General features: G+C 39.9%; 2 protein-coding genes across 3 annotated transcripts in view; both read left to right on the top strand.

Moving 5' to 3' along the window:
* LOC140545742 (MORC family CW-type zinc finger protein 3) lies at positions 1–24,652 on the top strand. Of its 2 annotated transcripts, none has more exons than XM_072668711.1 (17): positions 1–213; positions 302–374; positions 1,877–2,009; positions 5,518–5,738; positions 6,363–6,510; positions 9,443–9,605; positions 9,739–9,867; positions 10,831–10,950; positions 11,077–11,180; positions 11,320–11,481; positions 12,739–12,858; positions 16,547–16,624; positions 16,849–16,888; positions 19,619–19,779; positions 19,893–20,565; positions 21,945–22,213; positions 23,411–24,652. In XM_072668711.1, exons 1-17 carry the CDS (start codon positions 175–177, stop codon positions 23,559–23,561), a joined length of 2,784 nt encoding a protein of 927 aa, XP_072524812.1. In that variant the 5' UTR covers positions 1–174; the 3' UTR covers positions 23,562–24,652. The 2 variants fall into 2 exon arrangements, with proteins under 2 accessions (XP_072524812.1, XP_072524819.1); XM_072668718.1 differs by having other exon boundaries at positions 19,619–19,761.
* rpl26 (ribosomal protein L26) overlaps positions 22,312–25,159 on the top strand; it is a 164,083-nt gene continuing 161,235 nt past the window's right edge. Inside the window, exon 1 of the mRNA XM_072668772.1 lies at positions 22,312–22,315. The gene's annotated coding sequence lies outside the window, so the exon portion shown is untranslated. The remainder of the gene's footprint in view (positions 22,316–25,159) is intronic.

Consider the following 25,159-nt stretch of genomic DNA (forward strand, 5'->3'; position numbering starts at 1 on the left):
AGACAGAGCAGAGACACTACGCGAGGGCCACCGCAGAAGTGAAAGAGGAAGCACGACTAACGATTTCCTCGGCAGAATGCGAGACCGCGCGCGGCAGGAAGACTTTTGGTGTGTGTGATATCGCTGTATGTTGCAGTGACGCGCTGCGCCCGCCGTATTCAGAGGAATAACACCATGGCGAGGCTAAGCGAGCATGGGATCCGCCTCAGTTCCGTGCGTATTACTGATGCACACAAACTACTGCAATATGGCTGTTGTGTTGTTCTGCAATGTACCATGTCCTGCGCTTGTGTCCTTCTAGATGAGCCCATCTTACCTTGACAGCAACTCCACCAGTCACACGTGGCCTTTCAGTGCTGTCGCAGAGTTAGTAGGTAAGGCGTCCTGCTTGTTTCTCGCAGCCTGTAGAACTGAAAACTTTCCACCAAGCTTTCACTTTAGCAGATCCACTTCCGCAGTGGGAACGCTGAGTTTGGCTCAATCTGGGCACCTGCTGCGCCTCCAGCCGACCATTGACCTGTGCGTTATGGCTGAAAGTGTGCACACCAGGATCCTTCTCAATCTCAATCTCAGTTAACCTGTGTGTTTCCTTTCCTGTTCGTTGTTAAGAGTATCTGCCTGGCCTCCAGTGAAAACCCAGCAGCTAGTGCAGGGAACAGACATAAGAATTATTACATCTTGGCTTTTAGTGATTTGATCTTAAAAATCTAGCCTGAATATCTTAATATTAATATTAATATTAATTATCTTAATATTAGTCTTGATTTGAGATTGCTGTCAGATTATTATTTTTTTTTCCTGACTTTAGTTTGTCTAGTTAAATTGTCTTATTCCAGCATCAAATAATTTTGCTTATATCAAGGAAAAATCAGTATAATTCGGCTTATTTCAAGATAAATCTGTAACTATTCTTATGCTTATATGTAATAATGGAGATCATTTAGCTTATTTCACAAAAACAGTGCAGACAGTATTACTTACAATACTTGCAACTATGAGTTCAGTCAAGTAAAACTGACAGCTCGTATGCAGTATTTGCTTACATTAGTCCCAAAGTGACAAACGGTTGTTCTGATTAGATCTGAAGATGATTTTGCCTGAAGATATTAGGGTTGTAGTGTGGTTGTGGACAGAAATGCAAAAATGCATAAACAAATGCATGCAAAGATGATTCAGTGTGTTTACAGTTTACACCGTACCATTGCCTTACCCATAGTCTGTCAGGCCTTTGTAAATTTGTAAACCGTCTTGTCAAGGTTTGTTAGTTTAGCAGTGTGTGGTACACTTGTTTTAGAGTCAGCTTCACTCACCGTGGAGGGGATGAATGCATGTGTTGCCGTATGACTGAATGAGTGCAGAAATAGACTGTTCCTCTATGACTCATTTGCACCCACAACTGTTTGAGGAACATGTGTAACTGAGCTGGCTTCTTCATTTGTTATCTATCTGTGACTGTGCATTCCCCAACTTGGCTCATCAACACGACTGTGTGTGACTTACGGAGAAGTGAAGTGAAGAGAATAGAGTTGGTTATCTTGTTACTGTGGCACCTGTTAAGATCTGGGATGTATTAGACAGTGAGTGATCAAGCAGTTCTTGAAGGTCATATGTTGGAAGCAGGAATAATGAGCGTGTAAGGTGTGTAAGTGTAAGGGTCTGAGCAACTTTGAGGAGGACCAGATTGTGATGGCTAGACACATGTCCCACAGAGGAACTACTGTAGCACTGCAGTACTGTTAAATTGCTGTCAATGTCTGGGGGTCGATGCCTTGATGGCTCAGAGCTGTTTTAGTGGGTTGAATGGGGGGGGGCTACACAATATAAAGCAGGTGGTTTTAATGTTATGTCTAATCAGTGTAATCTCTCTGTGTGATAGATAATGCGTCTGATCCTGGAGTCACAGCCAAGCAGATCTGGATCGATGTGGTAACTGTAAAGGGGCATCACTGTCTCAGTTTTACGGATAATGGCAGTGGGATGACGCCCAACAAGCTGCATAAAATGCTCAGGTGAGTTAGGAACTGTTATTTATAGATAGTAGCAAAGAAACTCTCATGCAAGAAAACTCGCTTCCTCAGACAAACACAGGGCAGATTTTAGTTGGTCTATATTTGGGCCCTGGCATTACTGCTGCTCTATAAATACAAGGTTAATTACTAAATGAACTCTACTAGTGTTAGCCATGTCACACATACAGTCTGGGTTACCTATGTGCATCACTAAATGTCCACCCAGCCCAACAAATTGTCTTGTTTCTTAAAAATACACCATTGAATTAGAATGTTTTATAAAGAGTCTGAGAGTCTGTTATCTGTCATTGGGGCTGCATCATATGGACATGATGATAAAAATATGAATAATCAAACAGGCCTAATATTTTTAACAAGATATGCATCAATCAGTCACTCAAGGATAAGGTGGGTGTATACCACCCATAACCACCCCATCCCATGGCACCCGCTTCAAATGCCCAGTGCATCATAATATACAAGGAATTGGAGGTTGACTACGCACACTGTCTTAATGTTATATATTTTGTAATTCATATAAATGTGACTTGCATGTGTTGTAGTTCAAGGTAATCATTTAAAGGAGTGATTCTCAAGCTTTTTATGCTTTATTTAAGCACCCTTTTTTAAGGGGCTTTGAGCAGGTTGTAATCTTTGGACATATCTTATGACAGAAATGTTCTTGCCTGTTTCACAGAGATCTAAATTAGTTCTAAGCTGTCTATCTTCGTGTAATGAAACAGGGCCACTGCTAGCCTGGAGACCACAGCACTGCTCATACACCATGCATCATTTCCTAATTCTCTAAAAAAAACTCATAGACTTAAAAATGAGCTCATGGCCTGTGCTGGTGCTGGTGTAGCTGCTCTCATATCAAACGTGTGTCATGTTCAGGTTTAACCTTTGAAGTTATTACTGTTGTTTTGATAAACATATGATTTACGTGACTGTATTACATGTAACACAATTACACCAACAGGTTTGAGTCTGAACCTCTGTCTTTTTTATGGTCTGTGTTCTTTTTTATGGTCTGTGTTGGGATGTCCCAATCTGATCCAGTGGCATGGGATCGTTTTTTTTTATTATTATTATTTTTATTGATCGGGTTTTGGCTTTTAAAGTACTGATCCTTAGTTTTGTTGTGGCGTGCTCTCTGTGCCTTTAATAGATTTTTAGATTCTGCAGTGGGGAACCTAGACAGCGTTAATTTGTGGCATTATTTTGAGCAAAAAAAGTTCAGGTGAGAGGACAACTTTAGCTTTTGCTGTTTGCTCAGAGTCTTGTAATGTGATGCAGCACCACAAATGACACACAGAACAGCAGTTAAAAACATTAGTTAGTTTATAGTCAAGTCAAATTTATTTGTAAAGCGCTTTTTACAGCTGTTGTTGTCAGCTTTACATAATCAGTAATACAGTACAAGACAGAAAAAAAGAAATAACATAAGAAAGACCCCCAGTGAGCAAGCCAACGACGTCAGTGGCAAGGAAAAACTCCCTCAGAGCTGGAGGAAGAAACCTTGGGAGGAACCAAGACTCACAAGGGGGACCCGACCCATCCTCCTCTGGTTAGAACTGTTTATAAATTATTGACAAAAGTTACCAAACCATCTATACTGTTGAACTGCTCAGGCTGCTGGTTAGACTGGTAGGTGGCAGCTGGTCTGACGCAGGTAGAGGGGACCTTCTTAGCGGGCAGTCTTCCAGCAGGTCGGGCTGGGTGACCATTTACTTATATGTCTGAAGAGGATGATTTAGACAACCGTTTTTGTCCTTGCTTTCAAAACCTCCCAATTTGGTTTTACTCGTTCATTGACAGATATTTTATTCCATTATATCCGTTTACTCTTGAATTACGCCTGTTTAGACACTAAACTATCTTCCAAATGCTCCGTTCTGCCAGCAGGAGAACCATTTTCCTTTCTTTGGTTCTTCTAAACCAGTTCTGAACAGTGTATTGAGAACCGAGGAAGAGGCTAATGCACACATCATAGAAAAGCAAATAATCGCTCATTTAGTCTTGACCAGGGCTCACTGGTAAAAGAGATTTGCGCGTTGACCTTGCTAAAATAAAGGTGAATAATCAGTGCACCGTAAATTAGTTATTACACATCAGTGGTCAACAAACAGCAACAGCTATCAGTTCAGACACACTTACACACGGTAAGTGATTTTACAGCAGCTATCTAAACACTATAAAGTTATTTTAAAAAAAGTAAAATCTGGTTATATGAAACATTTACTAAAATATAGTGATTTTACTGGTGTTTGTCTTCTCCGCCCCTGCTCCTTCTTCTCTGTCATGTCTCTCTCCTTGTCACTGCCATGTGTAAGTTACTCTTACGCTCGTTTTCTCTCTCTCTGTATTCCTTATCTCACTGTTGTTAAGACTGACAATAAACAAGTATTTCACTCAAACTCTGGCTTTAACATGTCATTTCACCTTACAAAATCATGGAGGATTAGACAAGGCCGATGTGTCCGCATTTTCTGGCATGTGTGTATGTGTGTGGACATTGAACACATTAAACGTGCTAACTAATTGATTAACACACTATAGACTGTATTAAGAACCTCAGAGGGGACCCCAGGCACTAGATGGAACATGCTGGTTATTTGCTGTGTAAGCGTTGTGTTGTCAGTTGGAGAGGGACACCACACTGAAGGAGGCTTTCCAGCTACTGCATCTTTGTTTTGAAGTGAACTCAAGCTAGTAGAGAATATCAAGGGACTCTTGGCTGAGCTAGAACCCACTTCCCAGCCGGATGGCTTTGGACTTTTGTGATGGGCCTGGAGGCCACACAGGGCCGTCGCACGTGCTAAAAGCCGTGGTTCCTCCTCCACAGAAGAGAAAAGTAGCATCCGTCGCCAGATGTGCCTGAGAGCCCAGCTTGCTCCTGGAGCCCAGCTTGAGAAAATATCCGCTTACACTACATTGGATAGTCAATAACACCATTATCCCATAGGAACGCTAATGTTATCACCATGATGATATTTAAACAACGCTGTGTCACCATCAATAACATAATTTACCATCACTGCACCAGGTCTGTTAAAAGCTGGCATAACAACAGCCAGCCATGTATAGTCAGCCCCCTATTTTCCAGTGTTCTGATGGGGCTGTAAGCGTCTACATGCAGCATGGACAGGTTTGAGGTACCTCACACTAAATATGCTGGGCTGTTCTCTTCACAGATGTTTGTGTAGAAGTGTGTCTCTATTGAGATCTTTACTTAACTCATTGACACAGTGTGTTAATTCCTAATGTATCTGCACCATTCCTAGTATCTAGTTACGTCCTGGTATCTACACAATACCAAATAGTAAGCCTACGTGTTTAAGACATGATGGTTGTTGTCTCTATAATGAGATAGACTCCTCTGTATCCTGTACATCATGGAACATAGAAAAGCGATGTGTTTTCCTTTACTTGACGACTTGTTGTAGCGTGTTAATCACTCTTGTCCGTCTGTGTGTCTCTCTTTCTCTGCCGTTCTCTCTCTTTTTAGTTTTGGTTTTACAGAGAAAGGATCTGGTAAGGGCAGTCACCAGGCCATAGGAGTCTATGGTAATGGCTTCAAGTCAGGTTCAATGCGTTTGGGCCGCGATGCTCTGATCTTCACGAAGAATGGAGGATGTCAGAGTGTGGGCATGCTCTCACAGACATTCCTGCAGGCCATCAAATCTCAGGCTGTCATAGTACCCATCACTCCCTTCAACCAACAGACCAATATCCTTAATGAAATCATTAATTATAGTATTACCACTCGCATGTGCACACACACACACACACACACATAGATATTACATGTGTTATTCGTAGTGTTACAGTTTTGCTTGAACACTAACAGTGTCGATTTAACACTGACAAATTTACTGTGTGGAAGATGAACCAGGAACCATTGTTTTATAGTGGCGGTCTGGTTTCTCTCTTCATTCACTACGACTTAAAAAATACAGTATTGAATCTAGTTGTAGTGTTGAGGTAAGAGGTTAGGTGCCAACCAGACACAGGCTTTGCAGTTGCTTGACCGAAAAGATGTACCATTAATGACAGTTGAATGTTATGTTGATGTAACAGAAAATGTGTATTTGTTCAAAGTCTGTATAAATGACTCTAGTTATTTAAATGCTTTATATTATGTACCGTAATTGTTGCATCATTTCTTGTCATAATTTGTTATAATTAAAAAGAATAGTTACTTAAGAATTGTGTTTAAGTAGTGTTTTAATTATGCTTTGTTACTCTGCAAACTCCAATTAGTTAAAACATGATGCCTCCAGATTTACTTAGGAATTTTGGATGTGTGTGTGCTTCCTTCCTGCCTTCCATCCTTAACCACCGCTCTCTCACAGTCTTTGGTGATAACAGAGGATTCTGAGGCGAGTCTGAGAGCCATACTCACTCACTCCATTTTCAAGTCAGTGTTTGAGCTGCAGGAACAGCTGGATTCAATCCCAGGCAAGAAGGGCACCAAGATCCTCATCTGGAACATACGGAGGTATGTGGTATACCAGCAGGGTGAGGTAGAAATCTCTAAATAGGACATTAAAGTCATAAATAATGCTCAGAAAATGATATGTGTATTTTTTAGAAAGAATCTCAGCTGGGGGGAAGCTCAGAGACCTCGAAGGTCCATCGAAGCCATATATTTTTAGAATGGGGTTCTGTTGTTGTATTTTATCAGACAGTAATGCACAAAGAAGTTACAATTCATTGGTTAAACGTAATTATGATTGAATAAACTAAAATGCATAAGCATAATAAACGACAAGGAAGGAGATCCATTTATGATCAACTGAAACTTCTGTGAGATGAACTAGCCTGCACCCTCAAGGCCGTTTGAACAATAACTCTATCAGCCAGCTAGGTTTTGGTAGTGATAAAATAAGATAAGCTAGAGAGTTGCTGAGCTACGGCCTTAAACTCAAAGACCTTACATTGCACTCGGTTATATGAATTCCATATATCATATGTGAGTTTATATTGGTTACTTGCTGGTTACATAACCACATGGGACGCACTGCCTTGTGAGGTGTTGGCTACACCGGTCAGTAATCAGTAAGTGATCCACTTTTTTATGTGCCTATGTTTTGACAAGCAGCAGCTAGCCCAGGTAATTCTTTCTTTGAATAGTTTATTTTAATAGTAGCATTTAGACCACTTGATATCTTTTGCCTCACGTGCAATGTCTGTTTATAGCACATGTACAACAGTGGTCTAAACAGAATGCAGAAAAGCAGTAGTGGATTGGTCTTGGTGGCTCAGCGGTCAGAGCTATTGATGACAGGGTTATGGGTTGAATGGGTGGGTCGGCAAGCTGCCACTGTTTTGGGCCCTTTACCCTCTCTGCTGCCCACTGCTCTGGGGGTGTGTGTGCTCACTGTCCCTAGTTTACTAGTGTGTGTTTGCACATCCCTAAATCTGTGTTGCTAAAATATAGAATCTAAAGCTATGTACAAATGTATAAAGCATGTACAGTGCACAGTTTAGTATTATTAATTCAAGGTGTTCAAGTGGACTATGTGAAAATAAGTTAAATGTGTGGTGTGAATCACTAACAGACGTTTAAACTCCAGCAGATGTTAATTTAGCTGATGTACAGTGCTTCTAGAAAGTTAGTAAGCCTTCATAATTGGCTCAGCGGTTAGTGCAACCCTTAAGCAAGTCTCTTAACCTTCTCTGCTCCCAGGACGCTGCAGCGATCACTTTGCACTATCCACTGCATGTGTGTTTTCTCACTAGTGAGTATATATGTGTGTTTAGTGCACAGATAGGATAAAGGAAGAGGTCAGATTCTATCACTAGTGTCGAACACAAATGGGGAATATGGTTGTCTTTGTCTTCATTTATATTTATTGCTTTCTGTAATTGGTGGCCCACGTGAGCAGCAATACCTTCAACCAAATATTTTTAGTAACTGGTGATCAGACCGGCAGAACAAGTAGAAGGAATTGTGCCCTATTCTTTTTTACGTCTGATTTAACTCAGTGATGTTGATAAGCCTGCTTCCACAGGTCCTTCCGCAACATTTCTGTTGGGTTAAGATCTGGACTTGCCATGACTTGGCAAACCATCCTGGACCCAAAGCATAATCACAAATCATGATAGCACACCCCTGTGCTTAACACGTGGGCTTTTAGCTTACTGATGCAGTCTTAAGCAAACTACAGATAGACAGCAGTGTTCTTTTTGGAGAGTAGTAGCTTCCTCCTTGCTATCTTACCATGCATACATGTTCATGTTCAGTGTTCACCTGATGGTGGACTGGTGAACATACAGACAAGCAAAAGAGACCTGTAGGCACCTGAATGTTACCTTGAGATTCTGTGTGACTTCCTGTAATAGTATTTGCAGTTGCAGTGATTTTGTCCGGATGACCATTCCTTGGTAGAGTCCATTTATAAAGGATCTGCCTCACAGTGGATCGGTAGAATATAAACTTCAGAATTGTTTTTTGTAACCTCTTTTGAGGCATGACCCTCTTAAACCTGTATGATGAAAACCAGAGCGTGATAAAGAAGGTCCACGGTTATGTTATGTTAAAACGTGAGAGGACCTGGTAAACTCACCCCAGATTGATATACTCCTAATTCCTGCCGCTGACTTCAATTACACTTGTCAATTAAGTCATACTCCTAGATGTTCAGCATGTTTTGCCTAATAATATAAATGTGAAAAAATAATATTTTAGAGCTTAGAGAATTTAGAGCTTAAATAAAGATCTGATCGCAGGTTGAAGTTATGCAGAAAATGGAATGTAAAGGGTTCGTAAACTTTCTAGCAGCACTGTAAACTGTTCATCTGGAATTTATTTATTTTTATGTCTGTGGATTTGTGCAGGCAAGGATGGAGAAGAGCTTTTTCCCCAACATGAGAAAAATGAAAAATATATTATATATATATATATATATAGTTATATTTCTTCATTATTACTTGACACTATATCTGTATTACCACATCACAGCCTTCTTGTCCAGTGACAAATCGACCCTAGGTGTGCACACATGAGTTTCCAAGAAATGTGCTAGTTCATTTAAACTAGAATTTTTCCATGATCAGATCACCTAAATGTGTCTCCACATTGACCAAAATTTGATTTGCAGATATGCAGATATGCTTAGTATGACCTACTTTAAAGGTCTGTTGAAGAGCTGTTGTCAGTCGGTCTACAGGAAATCAAGTCTAAGATGGGATGCATTTCTAGCACATCATTCATTTGCATTATTTAAATAGCCACATGAGTAACCAGCTAAGGTTTCATTGAGACAATGCACCCATGGTTTGTCCTGACATGAAGTGATGGCCATGTGCTCATCAGTAACATCAGTGCACTGTAACAAGGGTGTAGTGTGTAGTTTTTAAAATAAAAAAGTGAATGAAAATGTCTCTAAATGAGCGTGTGTTTTGTGTTCTCCTTGCCTCATTGACAGGAACAAGGACGGAAAGCCTGAGTTTGACTTTGATGCAGACAAGGAAGACATTCGCCTGCCAGAGATCCGTTCTGAGGAGATGGAGGGGGTGAAGAGCAAAAGGAGTTACTTTGGCCCTCGCAGAACTGACCACATCGTCCCAGAGATGGACTATTCACTCAGGGTAAGGGGGGAGAGGGAGAAGGGGGGGTGAGTTTTAAAGTGTTGAATAACAGGGTTAAGATAAAGTAAAGAGTGAAATAAGAGAATGACCACCTCTATCTCTTTCTCTCTCTCTCTCTCTCTCTCTCTCTCAGGCATATCTCAGTATTCTGTATCTGAAACCCAGGATCCAGATCATTCTCAGGCAGAGAAAAGTTCAGACCAAGCTAGTGTCCAAAAGTCTTTCCATGATAGAAAATGATGTTTACAAACCACAATTTATTGTATCCTTTCACACACCTCTCATCAGGTGGACATTGCAAGAGCTGAATACTTTTTAAGTATTATAAATAAATGGTTAAAATCTCTTAAAATAGCATTGCAACAGCATTGCAACTTTACAGAAATAGGAAAAAAATAAAAAGTCAATGTAAGGTTTAAGTCAATGTAGACCAAATAAGTTCACAACCTCTACAGAGACACATATCTTCACATTCTAAAGCATATATACTGTTTATATGCCTATTTTCTTATTTTTGTTGCTTAAATGGCATGAAAAACCTTGAGCTGTTAAGCCAATAAGATATTTAAGCATATTTAAGCTGATTCTCTATTTATTAAGGTTTGTAATGCTGAACTATGTTGGCAGATACACCAGCATCATATCATACTGTTTAACTTTATGAACGGATACGTAAGTCACTGCTCTTTACACAGATTTTGTCATTGATGACTAGGTCATCCTCACACACATTGGCAAACATCCCAGTTAGCATCCTTTTCCTCATACATTTTCTTGCTTGCTAGAACCATTAGAATTGTAATGTTGGATGCAAGACATCATGTATTCACATGTTTATCACTGAAGAAAAACGTTACCTGTTGTGTTAAATGTGCAATTTTTCACTAATCAAGCTAAGCTGATTGTGCAAGCTAACACTATTTGTCCATCTTCACAGGCAGCTCTGAAACTGATTACATTACATTTGTACAACTATTCACCAAGGGATTTGTATCTCGTGAAACAGAGTAGCATACAGTTATACATATGCAGAGAGGCTTTTAATATGCTAGTTGTGTACTACAGTACATGAAACATGTCTCTTAAAAGCCTTGGAAAATGTTTTTCTAAAAAGAGTGAGAACCCTGAATATGTTGAATTAAGAAAAGAAGTTAAGTTTGTTCATAAAGAGGATTTGTGTATCTGCGAACCAGACAAAAACAATCCCTAACCATACCAAAATCAGAATGAGCGAGTGAAGATTACCTTTGGCTTCAACCGTAAGAACAAAGATCATTATGGCATCATGATGTACCACAACAACAGACTCATTAAGTCCTATGAGAAAGTGGGCTGCCAAATTAAGGTACTGAATGTAACACTCATTCCCCATAAGTGTGATTATCTTCAGGAGGACTGGGAATATCAGAATATAAACATTGCTGATTCATTTTCTTGTGGAAATGTTCTTTGTTCATTTTCTCTCTCTTAGTCTTCAGGGCAAAGATCAGGAGTAGGGGTTATTGGAGTCATTGAGTGTAACTTCCTTAAACCAGCCCACAACAAGCAGGACTTTGAATATACCAAAGAGTACAGGTATAGCAAACACTCTCATTGCCTGATTGCTGCTTTTTACCATAGTACTGCTTCAGTCCATGCAGACTATTACCGAAAACAACTGCTACACTAGATGTCACCACTGAATAGACTTAATTGTTGATCTCTTTTTTCTTAGGCTCACTATAGCGGCTCTCGGCATCAAGCTCAATGACTACTGGCGCGAGAAAAAGGAAAAAAAAGCAAAAGAGAGAGCTTTCCAAGCCTTAGAGAGGAAAAGTGTGGACGGGAGTAAGGAGGAAAAGGAAGAGGATGAGGATGAGGAAGAGGAGGAAGAAGTGTAAGCTGTTTTATTTGCCATGTTGCTGTTGGACAACACTGAAAACTAGGGCTACACAATATGGACAAAACAGCACATGATGATTATAGTGTTATGCACTGCAATAAGCCTAGTAATACATCCCGTGACATTTGATATTAATTTACTGTATTACATGAATGCTTTACTTAATGAAACACCCACAGAAATAGGGCAGCAACTAACATTTAAAGTAGAGATCACCAATCCCCAATGGACTAATGGGCTAATGCTAATTCTAGGCCGATGCTGATATTCAATATTTTCTACCTATCTACCTAAGCAAATTAATCAGCATGGAATAGCTTTACAAAAAAATAGTGTATTTGTAGGGGATTACAAACACAGTAAAATAAACAAAATGCTGAGATGGTAGTGATGTGCTAATATTATATATTCACTATATTAGATATTCATTCTTCTTCAGCACTTACAGTTGACCAGGGCGGACCTAGCAGTGCAGAAATGTCATAAATCCCATGGCCGTGTTATGTTTAAAGACCTTATTTTGTGTGCTTGATTTTATACAGCTGTAAGCACTAGATGTGGCTGAAACACCTGAACTCAGAAATGAAGATAGGACTAGGACTAGGATGCAGGTCCTCCAGATCTCTCCACATAAATAGCTGTATGGAGGCTATTCATAAGCAGTACATACATACTACATTAATACAATAATACATGAGATTAAAAATATTGAATGATTTAAATGGTTGAATGGCTGACATACATCTGATATGTTCAGCTCCCTTGGAGTGAGCAAATGAATGCAGTGTATTTAGTTACTTAGTTACTGTTGGTTGGTCGATTGATGAATAAAACAGAGAAAATTAGGCTGATCTAGTAAGGAACGGGCTGTTGCAATAGCAGGCAAATTTTCTGTTAGACCACAGAGTTCACACATCTACATAAATTGTTCACACACGCTCTCTGCGACTCTCAACGCCTCACGCACAGCCAACCTCAGACCTATTGAGCTGGTGATGAAGATAAGGAAACAGTCTTGTCAAGTCTACAGCTGAGCATGAATAGAACCCGGAGGAAAGTGAAGGAACTTTATCTGTAAATCAACTCAAAAGGAAATAGCAGCTGGTTTTGCACCTAACTGAAGCGTACACATGATAAAAATATCTGCTCACTTGCAAAAAAAAAAACTATAACGGTTCATCTGCAGTGGGATATATGGATGGAAAGCTATACTGTTGAATATAAAGAAACGTATAATTCTTTCTCTTCCAGTGATGTGTCATGGATTCAGTGTGAGGAGTGTATGAAGTGGAGAGGTATTCCCACTCATCTGTTCAGAGGGAATGTTCCAGACCGCTTCACCTGTAGCCAGCATCCCAACTCTCGGCTCAGGTTAGAGTTAACACTAGGAAAAACTTCACCCACTCACACCTTGATGGCTCTTAAGCTCAGAGGTCACAACAGGTTACGTTGGCTTGAAAATACCAGCTGTTCTCTTTATAATATCTTCTTCCCTCCAATCAAGACATTTACATTTACATTTACATTTACGGCATTTAGCAGACGCTCTTATCCAGAGCGACTTACAAAGTGCTTTGCTATTTACCCAAGAAAACCTCAGCTAGTTAGAATAGACTAATACAAAAGATACCTCCAAGCTTAGACATTGCTAAACACAATACAATAAGGCGACCATAGAACTATTCGTCCAAGTACTCTCTGAAGAGGTGGGTCTTCAGTCTGCGTTTGAAGACAGCGAGCGACTCTGCCGTTCGGACATCCAGGGGCAGCTCGTTCCACCACTTTGGTGCCAGGACAGAAAAAAGCCTGGACGCTTGCCTCTTAGGTCTTGCCACACTCTTTGTACCATAGTAGAAGTGCTTTTTCTTATTAATTAGACATTTATTTTTTATTTTTTAAGTATTAAAGAACCCGCATCTGTAGCTTTTTTATTCATATTTTCTCTGAAGTCCACTTAAGATACTTGTGGGGATTGATGAACCATGTCGTAATTCATTAATTTTTATATGAACATTTTCTGATATACGTAAATAACCTCTATTCTGATTGGCTGACTGGTATGCCTCATTCAGAAAGCAGGCCTCCAGTAATGTCATGTACCGCCATAGTACATTGAGACGGATTGTAAAAGTGGATACTGCCCAACACTGAACTCTATGAATAAGATACTAATCACTAAAACAATAGATTTAAAAAAAAAAAAACATTTCTGCAGATGATATACCACATGCAAGGTATACACGCTTGAGTGAATGGTATTACATTCTTAATAATGTTAACATATTACCTCAAACTACAAATGGTGAGCACCACAGATCACTTAATCAGCTGGATGTGTACCAGAATGCATGTGTCTGTTGTTACTAAGCAAGCAAAGCATTAGTTAACATTAATGCTAAAGGGTGTGTCTACTCTAAACGAACCCAGTCTGACTCTTGACTCTCTGGTGAAATATTGCTGTGAAAATAGCAACACTAGACTAAAAAGGAAAGACCTAGTTTGTTGACTGTCTGATGTCCATTATATACTAAGAACTCTGACATCTGAGGTCTAGAATAAAAAGTGTAGCTTAATCAGGGTTGCCTATTTCCCCTTTACGTCTCCAAAACAGTGATGCTCATTTCTACACCTACAAATAAGACTTTAGCCTAATAATTCTAATGGCACAATAAGTGTCGCAGTTAGAGCTGAAGATAAACAACCAAAGCACACTGTGCTAACTGTTATTAGTAGCTCAATAGAGTTATTACTGTAGTCTTAATTCATTACCATAGATTGTTCAAGTCCTGTATATGTCTTCTTTGTACTCTCAGTTCACTCTATTAGGGTCTTGAGTCTCACCTCCTTCTCAGGGGGAGGTGTGAATATTTAGTAAGTGCTAAGCTTTTATGACCTAGCAGTCAAAAAGTGCTTGCAGTGCAACACGTTTTTGTTTTAATAATGCAAAATTGGCAAAACAGAATTGTTTGACCTTAGCCAATGTAGCCAATATGGGTCAGGGGCTGTGTTAATGGAAAACATCTTGCTTCTGAAATCCTGTTGTATCTGTTTAGTCACCTTGGCAACTTTAGTTTTAAATTTAAGTCATGAGATATCCCAGAATAACAGCTTGAAAAGAAAAGAGCAGAATAGGAGAACGCAAACAGTGTCCTAACTTAACCCTCTGTTTCTGCAGTTAGTGTGAGAATGATAACAGACAATTCTGGCAAAAAACAGTCCAGTTAAGGCACTTGTGGGTCATTTTTGGCAATGGTGTTTTGTGTATTGTGGTGCCAGCTGTGACAGCCACATGTAAGGTTTATCATGGCATTTAAAACATCCAGGCTGCCATGTGACATATTTATACAGCATTTCTTTTTTGGCCTAAAACTTCCCCAGCTGAAGGCAGCTGTGGCTGTGTTCTGGCATCCAGATTTCATTGACATTTTTGGCATCAATCCACTGTTTGTGTGCTACAGAAGTAACATCAGTGACTAGCAAACTGTTATTCATATTTAATAAGACTGGTTTCATTATGTGTGCATGTTTTTCTGCAGTTAAAAAAATCCTAAACGTTCCCCCTTATTACCTACTAGATGTTGTTGAAAACCTACCAGATAAAATATTGCAGTGGTAGACTCAGATGACACAGTCAATCATGTGGCTGCTTATTTACCATATCAGCATTTAAAGCCTTGGTAAATGAAATGGCAACACCCTGGTAAAAAGCAGGGGGCACACTGACTCTTTACAACTTCCAATTTATATTTTTTTAGCTGGCTAACAAACACAGATTTGTTTGTGATTAAGACTCAGCAACTAGTGGTGTAACAGATCGAAGAAGTTTAACCATAACAGTGAGGAACACTGCCGCTGTTACTTTTTACAGTAATGATTCCCTCAATCTGGACGCAGAGATGCAGTAAAAACACAGACTGAACAGAGTGTGTGGGTGAACTGCTGAGCAACACGACCACACACCTGCAGTGACGTCACTCTGGTGTGTGAGTGGAGAGCAGAGTTCTATTAGTGTGAGGAGTGGGAGTCTCATATGTACACTGACAGAGTGTAAAAAGAAGAAAAGGAAGTCAACCTCAGACCTATGGACTTTTAATGTGGAACATAGAGCTGGGCAATATGACTATATTTTATCGTACTGTGATAAATTGTGTTATCGTGATACACGGTATGCTTTTCTAAGCATATCGAGGATACTGTTAGGGCTTAATAAACACTGATCAGCTGCAGTTTTTTTCACAGTGTAATTAAACTGGTGCAGCAGATATTGAATAAAAATCACTCTATTCAGTACAGAAGAGAATCTGAATAGTAGTTTAAAAGAATCTGTTGCTACAAATGTATTTAGTCTTACATGTATCGTGATAAATATTGTGTCTCGGGGAAAAAAGTCTTTAAATATCGTGATATAGTATTTTTATCATATCGCCCAGCCCAAGTGGAACCTATGAAGAAAATTGGAGAGTGAGAAAGAGGCACTTACTCCACTCAGCTGCTACATCACATACACACTGTCAAAATGAAAGTCACTAATCCAAACAAACGAACAGACTGTCCAAATAAATCACTAATACAAATGAAGCAGTAACACAAAATGTTCTTTTTTGCTGATCCAAAAAATTATCCGATACTCAAATGGATGATCCAATCTTACACCACTTCTTGCAACCTCTTGGAATAACATTTGAATCACTTAGCAACATCATAGCAACCACTGCCTAGCAGAAACCCTAGCAACCACCTGAGACAATAAAGCAACCACACTATATACTTTGACATCCTCCTGGAATACTAAATCAAACACTTTAGCAGACTACATATCATATTAACCACTTAGTAACACCCTAGCAACCACCTGCTTTCTTACTGTGTCCTTTCCAGTGACATGTAGGTGCTTCTTTTCAACAGATTCCATCAGCACTGCCTCTCATGCTTAGAATGTATGTTATGTCTGTTTGAAGAATGTGTGTATGGGTCTGAATGTGTGTCCATGTGCATGAACACACTGTCATCATACAACCAACTGACCTGATCATGTTACCTTCATGTTGTTTTCTTTAAGGAGCTGCTTAGTGCCAGAGGAACCAGAGGAGACGGTAGACGAGCTGACACCCAGCTATGAGAAAACATACAAAAAACAGTAAAGTGACCACTAGCCACCAGTGTCTTTAAGTGTGGGGGTCTTTGTGTGTGTGACATTGTAGGTGTTTCTGTTAAACCACATCCTGAGTACTCAGTTGTGAGAATAGTGTATTCCAGTTGGGTGTAAAAAAACCACACCTAATTTTTTCCATCTAAATTATAATTGGCTTTACATTAATAATCTGCCACAAACATTAACCAAGTGTGTTTAATTGTTTATAGGGAACAAGGCCCTGTCAAAAGAAGAGGAAAGTCTGTGGAGGTGAGGAGATACTAAGCATGAGCATGTGCACACACACACATACAGACACACACACTCTAACACACACATGCATGCATAATCACACAAAGACCAGTGGTGTTGGTTTCATCGTCTACTTTCTTGGAAGGTATGTTTCTGTCTGCAGTCTTAAGTACTGTATAATAGAATAGAAGGGGAAAAGACACTGTAATGAAAGCTAGCCAGTCAGGTGTTTTGGAAGGCTAAGGGAGGAAAATATTTTCTATGGCATCACTCAAAGAACTCTTTGTAGCGTCTTTATTTCTAAGTTGTGTGGTCAAAGGTATAGGGACATCTGATCATTCATTGTTTCTTCCAAAATCAAGGGAATTAAAAAGTGTTTATCCTGCTTTTGTTGGAATAACTGTTTTAGATTTTAGATTTTGGAACATTGCTGGGACGATTTGATTGCATTCCGCGACAAAAGCGGTAGTGAGGTCGGGATGTCAAATGACCACGTCACCTCACCCCAACTCCCCAACTCTGCCCAAAAGTTTTGAATGGAGCACCATCATTCCAGAGAACACAGTTCTACTGCTCCACAGCTCAATGCTGGACGACTTTATACCCTGTCAAGCCAACACCTGGCATTCGCCATGGTGCCAATGAGTTCATGCTTATCTGCTCCAGGGATTTTTGCACATCTGTACATCTGCTATGCAATGTAGCTGAATGCATTCATTAGAAGGGGTGTCCATAAACATTTGGCCATATGGCTTAAGTATTACACATCTAGTTAAACATGCTCATATGTACACATACACACACACACATACTGTGTACAGTTTTTCTCTTTCTTCGTCTCTGTCTGTACAGTGTCTATAAATTTGTAGAAAAGGGGAAATGCTATGTACATTTACAGTGTGAGAGTTCACTGTTAGTCACCACAGCTTACATGTACACTGAGCGTGGTTTATGGGGGAGGAGAAGTTGTGGCTTGTCTGGCAAAAACAGATGTTGCAGTGCCTTTGCACAGACAGGTTATTTATATAAAATATTACATTCATATAAAAATTTATCCATATCATTCATCTGACAATCATCCAGTCTGCTTGCATTTTGACTTCAGTGTTGACCAAATAGTAAAAATAGCAAATAGACAGCCTAAAACAAAATTAACCAAACAATTTGGTATGCAGATATCACTCTTGAGGGGCTTAATATGTACTAACGCGAACATGCCCCCACCTCTCTCAGAATACTGGCAGTTTCAGGTGTTTTTTTTTTTTTTTTTGGTTTGCATGGTTTTTGGTTCTACTACTGGGAGGCTCTGACACTATCTATAGTAGCGATCAAGAGGAAGTGAATCTAAAGCCATGTGTTAAAAATAGTCCAGAGTAGAACCTGTTTATGTGGAAACTCGTTTCATACTTGTGCTTGCAAGGTGAGAAACAATATTTTGCATGCAGTAACCTGTCTTCCTTTTTGCAGAGTGGGTGGTAGACCTTTCATTACACTGAATTATCATTAAAAATGCAGTAAAAAAAAAAAAAAAAAAAAAAAGGTTTTACACTCTCTCTACCAGGGTTTTTCTTTTCTTTTTTCTTTACCCATTTCATGAACCCCTAAACTCACTTGATTGAATTCAACATTTCAGAGAACCAGTGTTTCCATAAAATTGTAAATTTAGGAACATTAGGCATATATGTACCGGCATATTTAAATGGTTTAATCAAAGTTCTTTGTAAGCAGGTGTAGCTTGGCTAGCTGCATGGCCCCATTGGCTGCAGCTGTAAAATAGATTACATTTTGGTCCACTATCAGTGTTTTCTCTAAAACCAGACTTGATGTAGGTATTTTAAGCAATTTACTGTGTTGGTGTCACATTTTATTGGCTCAGGGAAATCATGATAGATCATGATAGAAGAATCATGGCCTTATACATTGATTTCAAGAAGTGCAGTAATTATTTCATTTACTCCATAAACGTCTATCAAATGAATGTGTGTGCAGCTAAATTTTAATTTAGAGATTATATTCAGAGTTCAAAATCACATGCACACATTTCACATATAACAGAAATGCATAAAAAGAGTGTTTGGATGATCAAGTAGAACAGAGGGGTACTGCACATGTCAGTAAACCTAAACCAAACTAATATTAAAGTTTGTAAAATATTGTACAAAGGGGCCAGGGAATAGGCCAGTTTACCTCAGCGACACTGCCACTGCTATATCCCACTGCTGTGTCAATGAATTTATCTGCATATATATAAGAGCATATCACATAAACTGAATACAAAAAAGCAAATATTTAAGATAAGATAATCCTTTATTAGTCCCACAGTGGGGAAATTCTCAGTGTCACAGCAGAAAGTGATAGCAAGACATTCAGATGCAAAAACTTAGATAAATTACCAATATATACACAATAAATAAATAATATAACAAATAAAAAATAGAAGTAAAAAAAGCAATAGCAATATTATTTACAGATAATTGCAAATAACTCTTAATTGCACATGTGGGGGGAGGTGGTTATGCCTACTGGTTATATACTTTAATATATGTTTTAAACTCATCCAAGCTGGAAAGCATGGCAGCTTTTAATGTTAGGGGAGATGGTGATGATGTCTTAAGTCTTTACATGAACTGTCACTGACATAGTTTATCATTTCTATCTAACAGTACAATCCTTTAAAGCTGAACATCCTCACTCCATGGTTACAGAGACAATATAGAAGAAAAAGAATTTTGTATTTGTATGTTTAAGGGCAAGAAAAGTGGAGCTCCTCCTCAATGCAAAGGGGTGTCGGAGCCCCCCTCAGAAGACACAGATGAGGAAGCTGTTATGGACATCACAGAGCCTGAGAACAAGGGAAGAAACTCCACGCCAGAGTCGTCACAATCCCAAGGGTCTGAAAAGAATATACAGTAACTTTGCAATTTAGTCTACAGCACACAGTATATTGCAAGCTTTTTCAGATTATTCACAATAACTATTCACCACAGCTTGTTAACTCTGATGTTTTGTTCCTCATGCGTAGGAACAAAAGGAAAGCAACATGGTCAAACAGTGAAACAGAAACCAAGTCCCCAAAACGCCCTGAGACCACAGATCTTTCTGAAGAAGCAGAGAAAATAACACCCACAACAACTTCAAGTACAACAGCTGAAAAAACTTTAGAAACAGAGGAGGCAAACAGCAAAAAGGCCCCGAGTATGGTGCCCCAAGAGGACAAAACACAAACTCCTACAGAGCCTCCTGCTGTAGACTCAAACCAGAGTCCCCCAGAACAGCAGGCCTCACAGGGCCCCCAGCCTAAAGAGCAGCCCAGGCTTGCCTCTGGCTCCCTTGGTTGGCCACCCACTCTCAACCCCCAATCTTCCATGGCCTGGTCCCATCCCCTTCCGCCAGCACAGACCGTTGTGGTGCCTCCCCTCAGCCGCACCAGCCGCCAGTCAGTCTCTCCTTTAACTGTGGAAGGCCTGGACCGGCCAGCACTTACGCAGAGACTGGCTCAGCTGGAACGGGAGGCCAAACGGCTTAAGAGGACCCTCGGCCTTCAGGACCCAGCTGTGGAAACAGCTATGTTAGCGGAAGGGGAAGTGTCCGGATTGGCAGGAGAGGGGGTGGCAGTGCCCTCTCCTCAGAACGCAGAAACGCTGACCTCTAATGCGGAGGTCCAAACCAAAGCAACAGCTTCTACAGCATCCAAGGTTAGAAAGAAAGCTTTTCAGAGTCAGAGGTACAGGCATACTCCATATCCACAGGAGAATACCTTAAGGATTTGCATGTACCAGCTTACATTTACACTAATGTAGGTTACATTTCAGCACAAGAAAAGTAATAATTTAACCTTTACCAGGGTAGGCCAGGGAAGCCTCACCTGGAAGGCCTCACTGAACAGAAAACATTAAGGTGGTCTACAAATGCAAGTCATGCAAATATCAGAACATCAGATTACTTAAAATGCTCAATCCAGCCTTCCTATTCGCTTTGTGGTGGGTCCAGAACCTATCTGGAATTTTTTGGTGCAAGGCAGGGATGCCCAGGTAGTGCTGGATGATATGATTTTAGATCAGTATCACGACTAATAGAACATTTTACCTTGATTATGATTAATGGATGATTGTAGATTGAAGATCTGTGCTGCTCCGGTTGCTCAGTTGACTCTGTGCTTAAGTTCTCCTCCATGTTGCATCCATATCGGAGTCACCTGACTACACACACAATAATATGATTTTAAGGGGACAGTATATGAACTCACACAGTGGGCAAATGACTTAACAGAATAGGCCCTTTTGGAAACTAAACAAATCAAATCACATTTTCACACACAAAAAATCTTGCTCTTAAAGTAATGCTGCTAACATGTAGTTTAACTAGTCTTTTAGGTCGTAACAATATTTGCAGCAATACAAGCGTCCTATCACCTTCCACCAGCTCAGACCGTTGTGGTGCCTCCCCTCAGCCGCACCAGCCGCCAGTCAGTCACTCCCTTAACTATGAAAGGCCTTGATCAGCCACCAGTTACGCAGAGACTAGCTCAGCTGTATGCAACTTCATATGTCAGTATTTAAACCCTAAAAAATGTAAACCCTAATCTATATTAACAGGAATCATCTTAACAACACCTTTACTGTTAACAGTCTTGCACCCCCATGGACCCCCAGTGTTGGACAAATAGTAACATAGAGGCGTTTTATGTAGCTAGCTAATTGTTACAGTTACGTTGCTGAGCTAGGCTAGTTAGTCTGTCTTACTATATGGTCAGTGATGATGTAGGCTACTGCTTTCTATATGAGTAGGTCAGGTTGTGTAGTCGCTATACCACTGGTCAAAGAACCTTCAAGTATTAGGCAAAACGGGCAGAAGTGAGTTTACTTTCTTGATGAAATAAAAGTAGAGCAGTTGGTAAGAGCAATATTTATATTGTGCTGTATATATAGATATGCACATGTATTTTACATAACATTTAAATAAGAGCAGCAAGTGGAAGGTAGTTTCATTTCAGTGATAACTAAGAGAATTGCTGTAGGGCAGCACTGATTTAGAATGATAACCCTTAAATTTGTGCTTTTCTGTCCTCCTACAGAAAGCAGGGCCTCAGCCAGACAAACAAAGCTCTTTGCAGAGAAACAGCAATCCTCCAGGCGAGCAGGAGGCACCAGTGAGCCCCACAGATGAACTGCATTGGACTAAAGCATTGGCTCAGCTGCAGAGCCAAAATCAGGCTCTCTTTACAGAGGTGAACAAACTAAAAAGAGAGCGAGAGCAGCTCCTGGGCAAAGTAAGACAAGGAGAAAGAGACACACGGGAGAAGAGAGACCAAAGCACAAGCACACCCTCTAACGCTAATGACAGGTGTGTACACATGCATCAGAAAATTCTTTCCTTCTCTTTACTCTTCTCATCTTTCTATTTGAAGGTAAACCAAGGCCTTTCTCTCCACTGTAAAGGAATACTCTAGTGTTTTTACAATGTGATGAAGTGGTATGTGCAGTTTTGTTTTAGCTCTGTCTAAGGTCTGTAACTGTTTATCTGTTTGCAGTGAGGCTATGTTTGTGCCAGCTGTCCAGAAAAAAATATTAAATTATATATAAATATATAACTTATATTATAAATTATATAGTATAGAAAGTTTGAACAGCTTCTTTTTATTTGATCAGCCCATTTGATTACAAGAATGGAAGGACAATTGTCTCAGAAAATGAGAATTGCTAGCAAGTGTGTACATAATAAATAAATCATCAAATAAATATATATAACAATTTATTTATTTTTATATAATAAATTTATATATAATAAATATAAACATAATGTGACTCTTTCTACATTGACTTCCATTGAAAGTGAAGGTGTTTTTCCTTCTCATGTGAGTCCCTGCGTGATCTCTGTAGGTTGTAGGTTGCACCAACGGCCGCCCTTACCACTCCATTTTTTTACACACTATATTTTAGCCCACTGTACCTCACAGAATTGCTTCAGCTTAGTGACCTTCATGCAGACCTTCATGCAGGAACGGTACATCAGGCCCTACCATTTCAGTAGGATTTCTGCTGAAACTAGACTATACCCAAAATCTATGTTTATTGTTTTTTAACCACTGTGAAGTAGACCTGCCTGTGTGCTTGATATAAATGTATTGTTCCCTCAGTGGTAACAAGGTGTCAAGGTACTGATGCACAAAGCATCCCCTTCATGCTGCCACCACCTTGCTTTGCAACATGCATAACAGGGCCCACGGCAACCAAACTATTACTACTGTGAATTTTGAGCACACAGTTTTTCTGTTCAGTGAAGCATGGTCCATTTGTTGTTCATAGTAATCAATGGTACAATAGAATGCAAAAAAAAGAAACGCGAGAGTATTCCTTTAATCCTCTTCCTTCCCTGTAATTCATACAGCTCAGAAACATAATAAACACCTAAGTTCCACCCCGCTACTCTCTACACTACATTTTTATTATTTTCTTTTCTTATTTCCAGTCTTTCCGTATTCCTCTCTCCCTGTTATTGACCTGAAAAAATAAGCTTCTCTTTGGCTGTTTCTCTCCACAGCATTGCACTGGAGCGTTTACGTGCTATCCGTCGGAATGTTGTGTCTCTCCTCTCCTCCATCCTGCCTAATTTGGACATGCATGGTATCAGCTATGACACGGGAGATGTGGACAGCATCCTGCAGCAGATCATCCAGGCTAACAACCTCTGATCTCAGTACAGTGCTTAATAACTGAGCTCCACAAGAAGGAAGTACATACAGTTGGAATCGCAATCTTTCAACCCCCATTGTGAATTCAACACATGCCGCTTTTAGTGACGGCTGCAGTCTCAGAATGATTCAACCCCCCTGAATAGAATGCCTCATAAGAGCAAACGTTTGCAAATTAGGTTTCAGATTGAGGGCTTCATTATTTGCATCACACATCGAATACCTGGACTGGCTGGTGGCAGGTGCTCAAAACTCTTGCAAAAGATCCAAAAAGTCGCCAAAGGCCTCGAATCCCGTTCAGCTCCAAACTGCTCAAAACCATAAAAATAAGCCACAGAAGTTTTGGGATTTTCGTTTGTGGAGTGAAACTGGAAATTGGAACTTTTCGGGTCTGTGGATCAGCGGCATTTCTAGAGGAGAAGGAATGAAGCATATGCTGAAAAAAACCCTGCCTACAGTGAAGCATGGTGGTGTCTCAGTGGTGCTCTGGGGCTGCTTTGCTGGGCCACTGACCATGAGGAATGGGCTAAGATTCCTCAGGAAGACCTCCAAAAGCTGGTATCTGGCTGTGCAACACGTTTGCAGAAGGTCATAACAGCAAAAGGGTCTCTACTAAGCACTGAAGACACTCATGAAGGGGTTGAATAATTCTGAGACTGCTAGCGTCATTAAGTGTCAGTGTGCTGAATTTAAAGAAAGCACTTGTTCTGTTAGTTGTGTTGAGCTATTTAAAGTGGTCTTGTTTAAATGGTTCAAGGGTTGAATCATTTCAATTGCAACTGCAGGCCACAAACTTCTGATCTCAGTATAGTGCCTTAACAAAAGAGGCTTTAATCTTGTTACATAGCATCTAAGCGAGGCTTATACATTCTTATATATTATTTTTATCAGTGCTGGCAAGTAGAGAGTGCTCCAAGTAATAGTCGGCCTAATATTTTATGTTGTTTCTTGTTTCTTTTGGCCAAATCCCTTTTTTTATGAAAAGACAGTTATGTTTACTATATTCTATTGTGTTACTGCTTATTTTTCTCCAGGGATATTGCAGCAATAAAGGAAACCAGTTTTTTTTTTTATTAAAACAACACAATGTACAGCAGCTTTGCATATTTTGTTACTGAGAGACCTCTAAAAGGAGAATTCCACCACTCACAGGTGAAATAACATTGATCACATTGTTACTGTGACACCTGTCTGGCAGCAAGAGAACAGTCGGTTCTTGAAGTCGAGGTGTTGGAATCAGGAAAAATGAGCAAGGATAAGGATCTGAGGTCCAGATTGTGATGGCAAGACAACCGGGTCAAAACATCTACAAAAAATAAGGTCTTGTGGGGTGTTCCCAGTATGCAGTGACCACAATCTACAAAAAGTACTCCAAAAAAAAGGACCTGGTAAACTGACGACAGGATCATGGGCACTCAGGACTCACTGATGCACTCCATGGAGGCCTCACCTCACAGTGTAGAAGATCTGCTGTTAACATGTGTTTCACGGTGAACCACTCAGAACCTCTTGTTTATAGCTCTACAGTTGAAGTATGCAGAAATCTTGGAAAATGGTCTCAGAGCGGCTCAGTGGTCTAATGCAGGGGTCACAAGTTT

This window comes from Salminus brasiliensis, chromosome 2 (genome assembly GCF_030463535.1).
Source record: "Salminus brasiliensis chromosome 2, fSalBra1.hap2, whole genome shotgun sequence".
In the NCBI taxonomy this organism is placed as follows: Eukaryota; Metazoa; Chordata; class Actinopteri; order Characiformes; family Bryconidae; genus Salminus; species Salminus brasiliensis.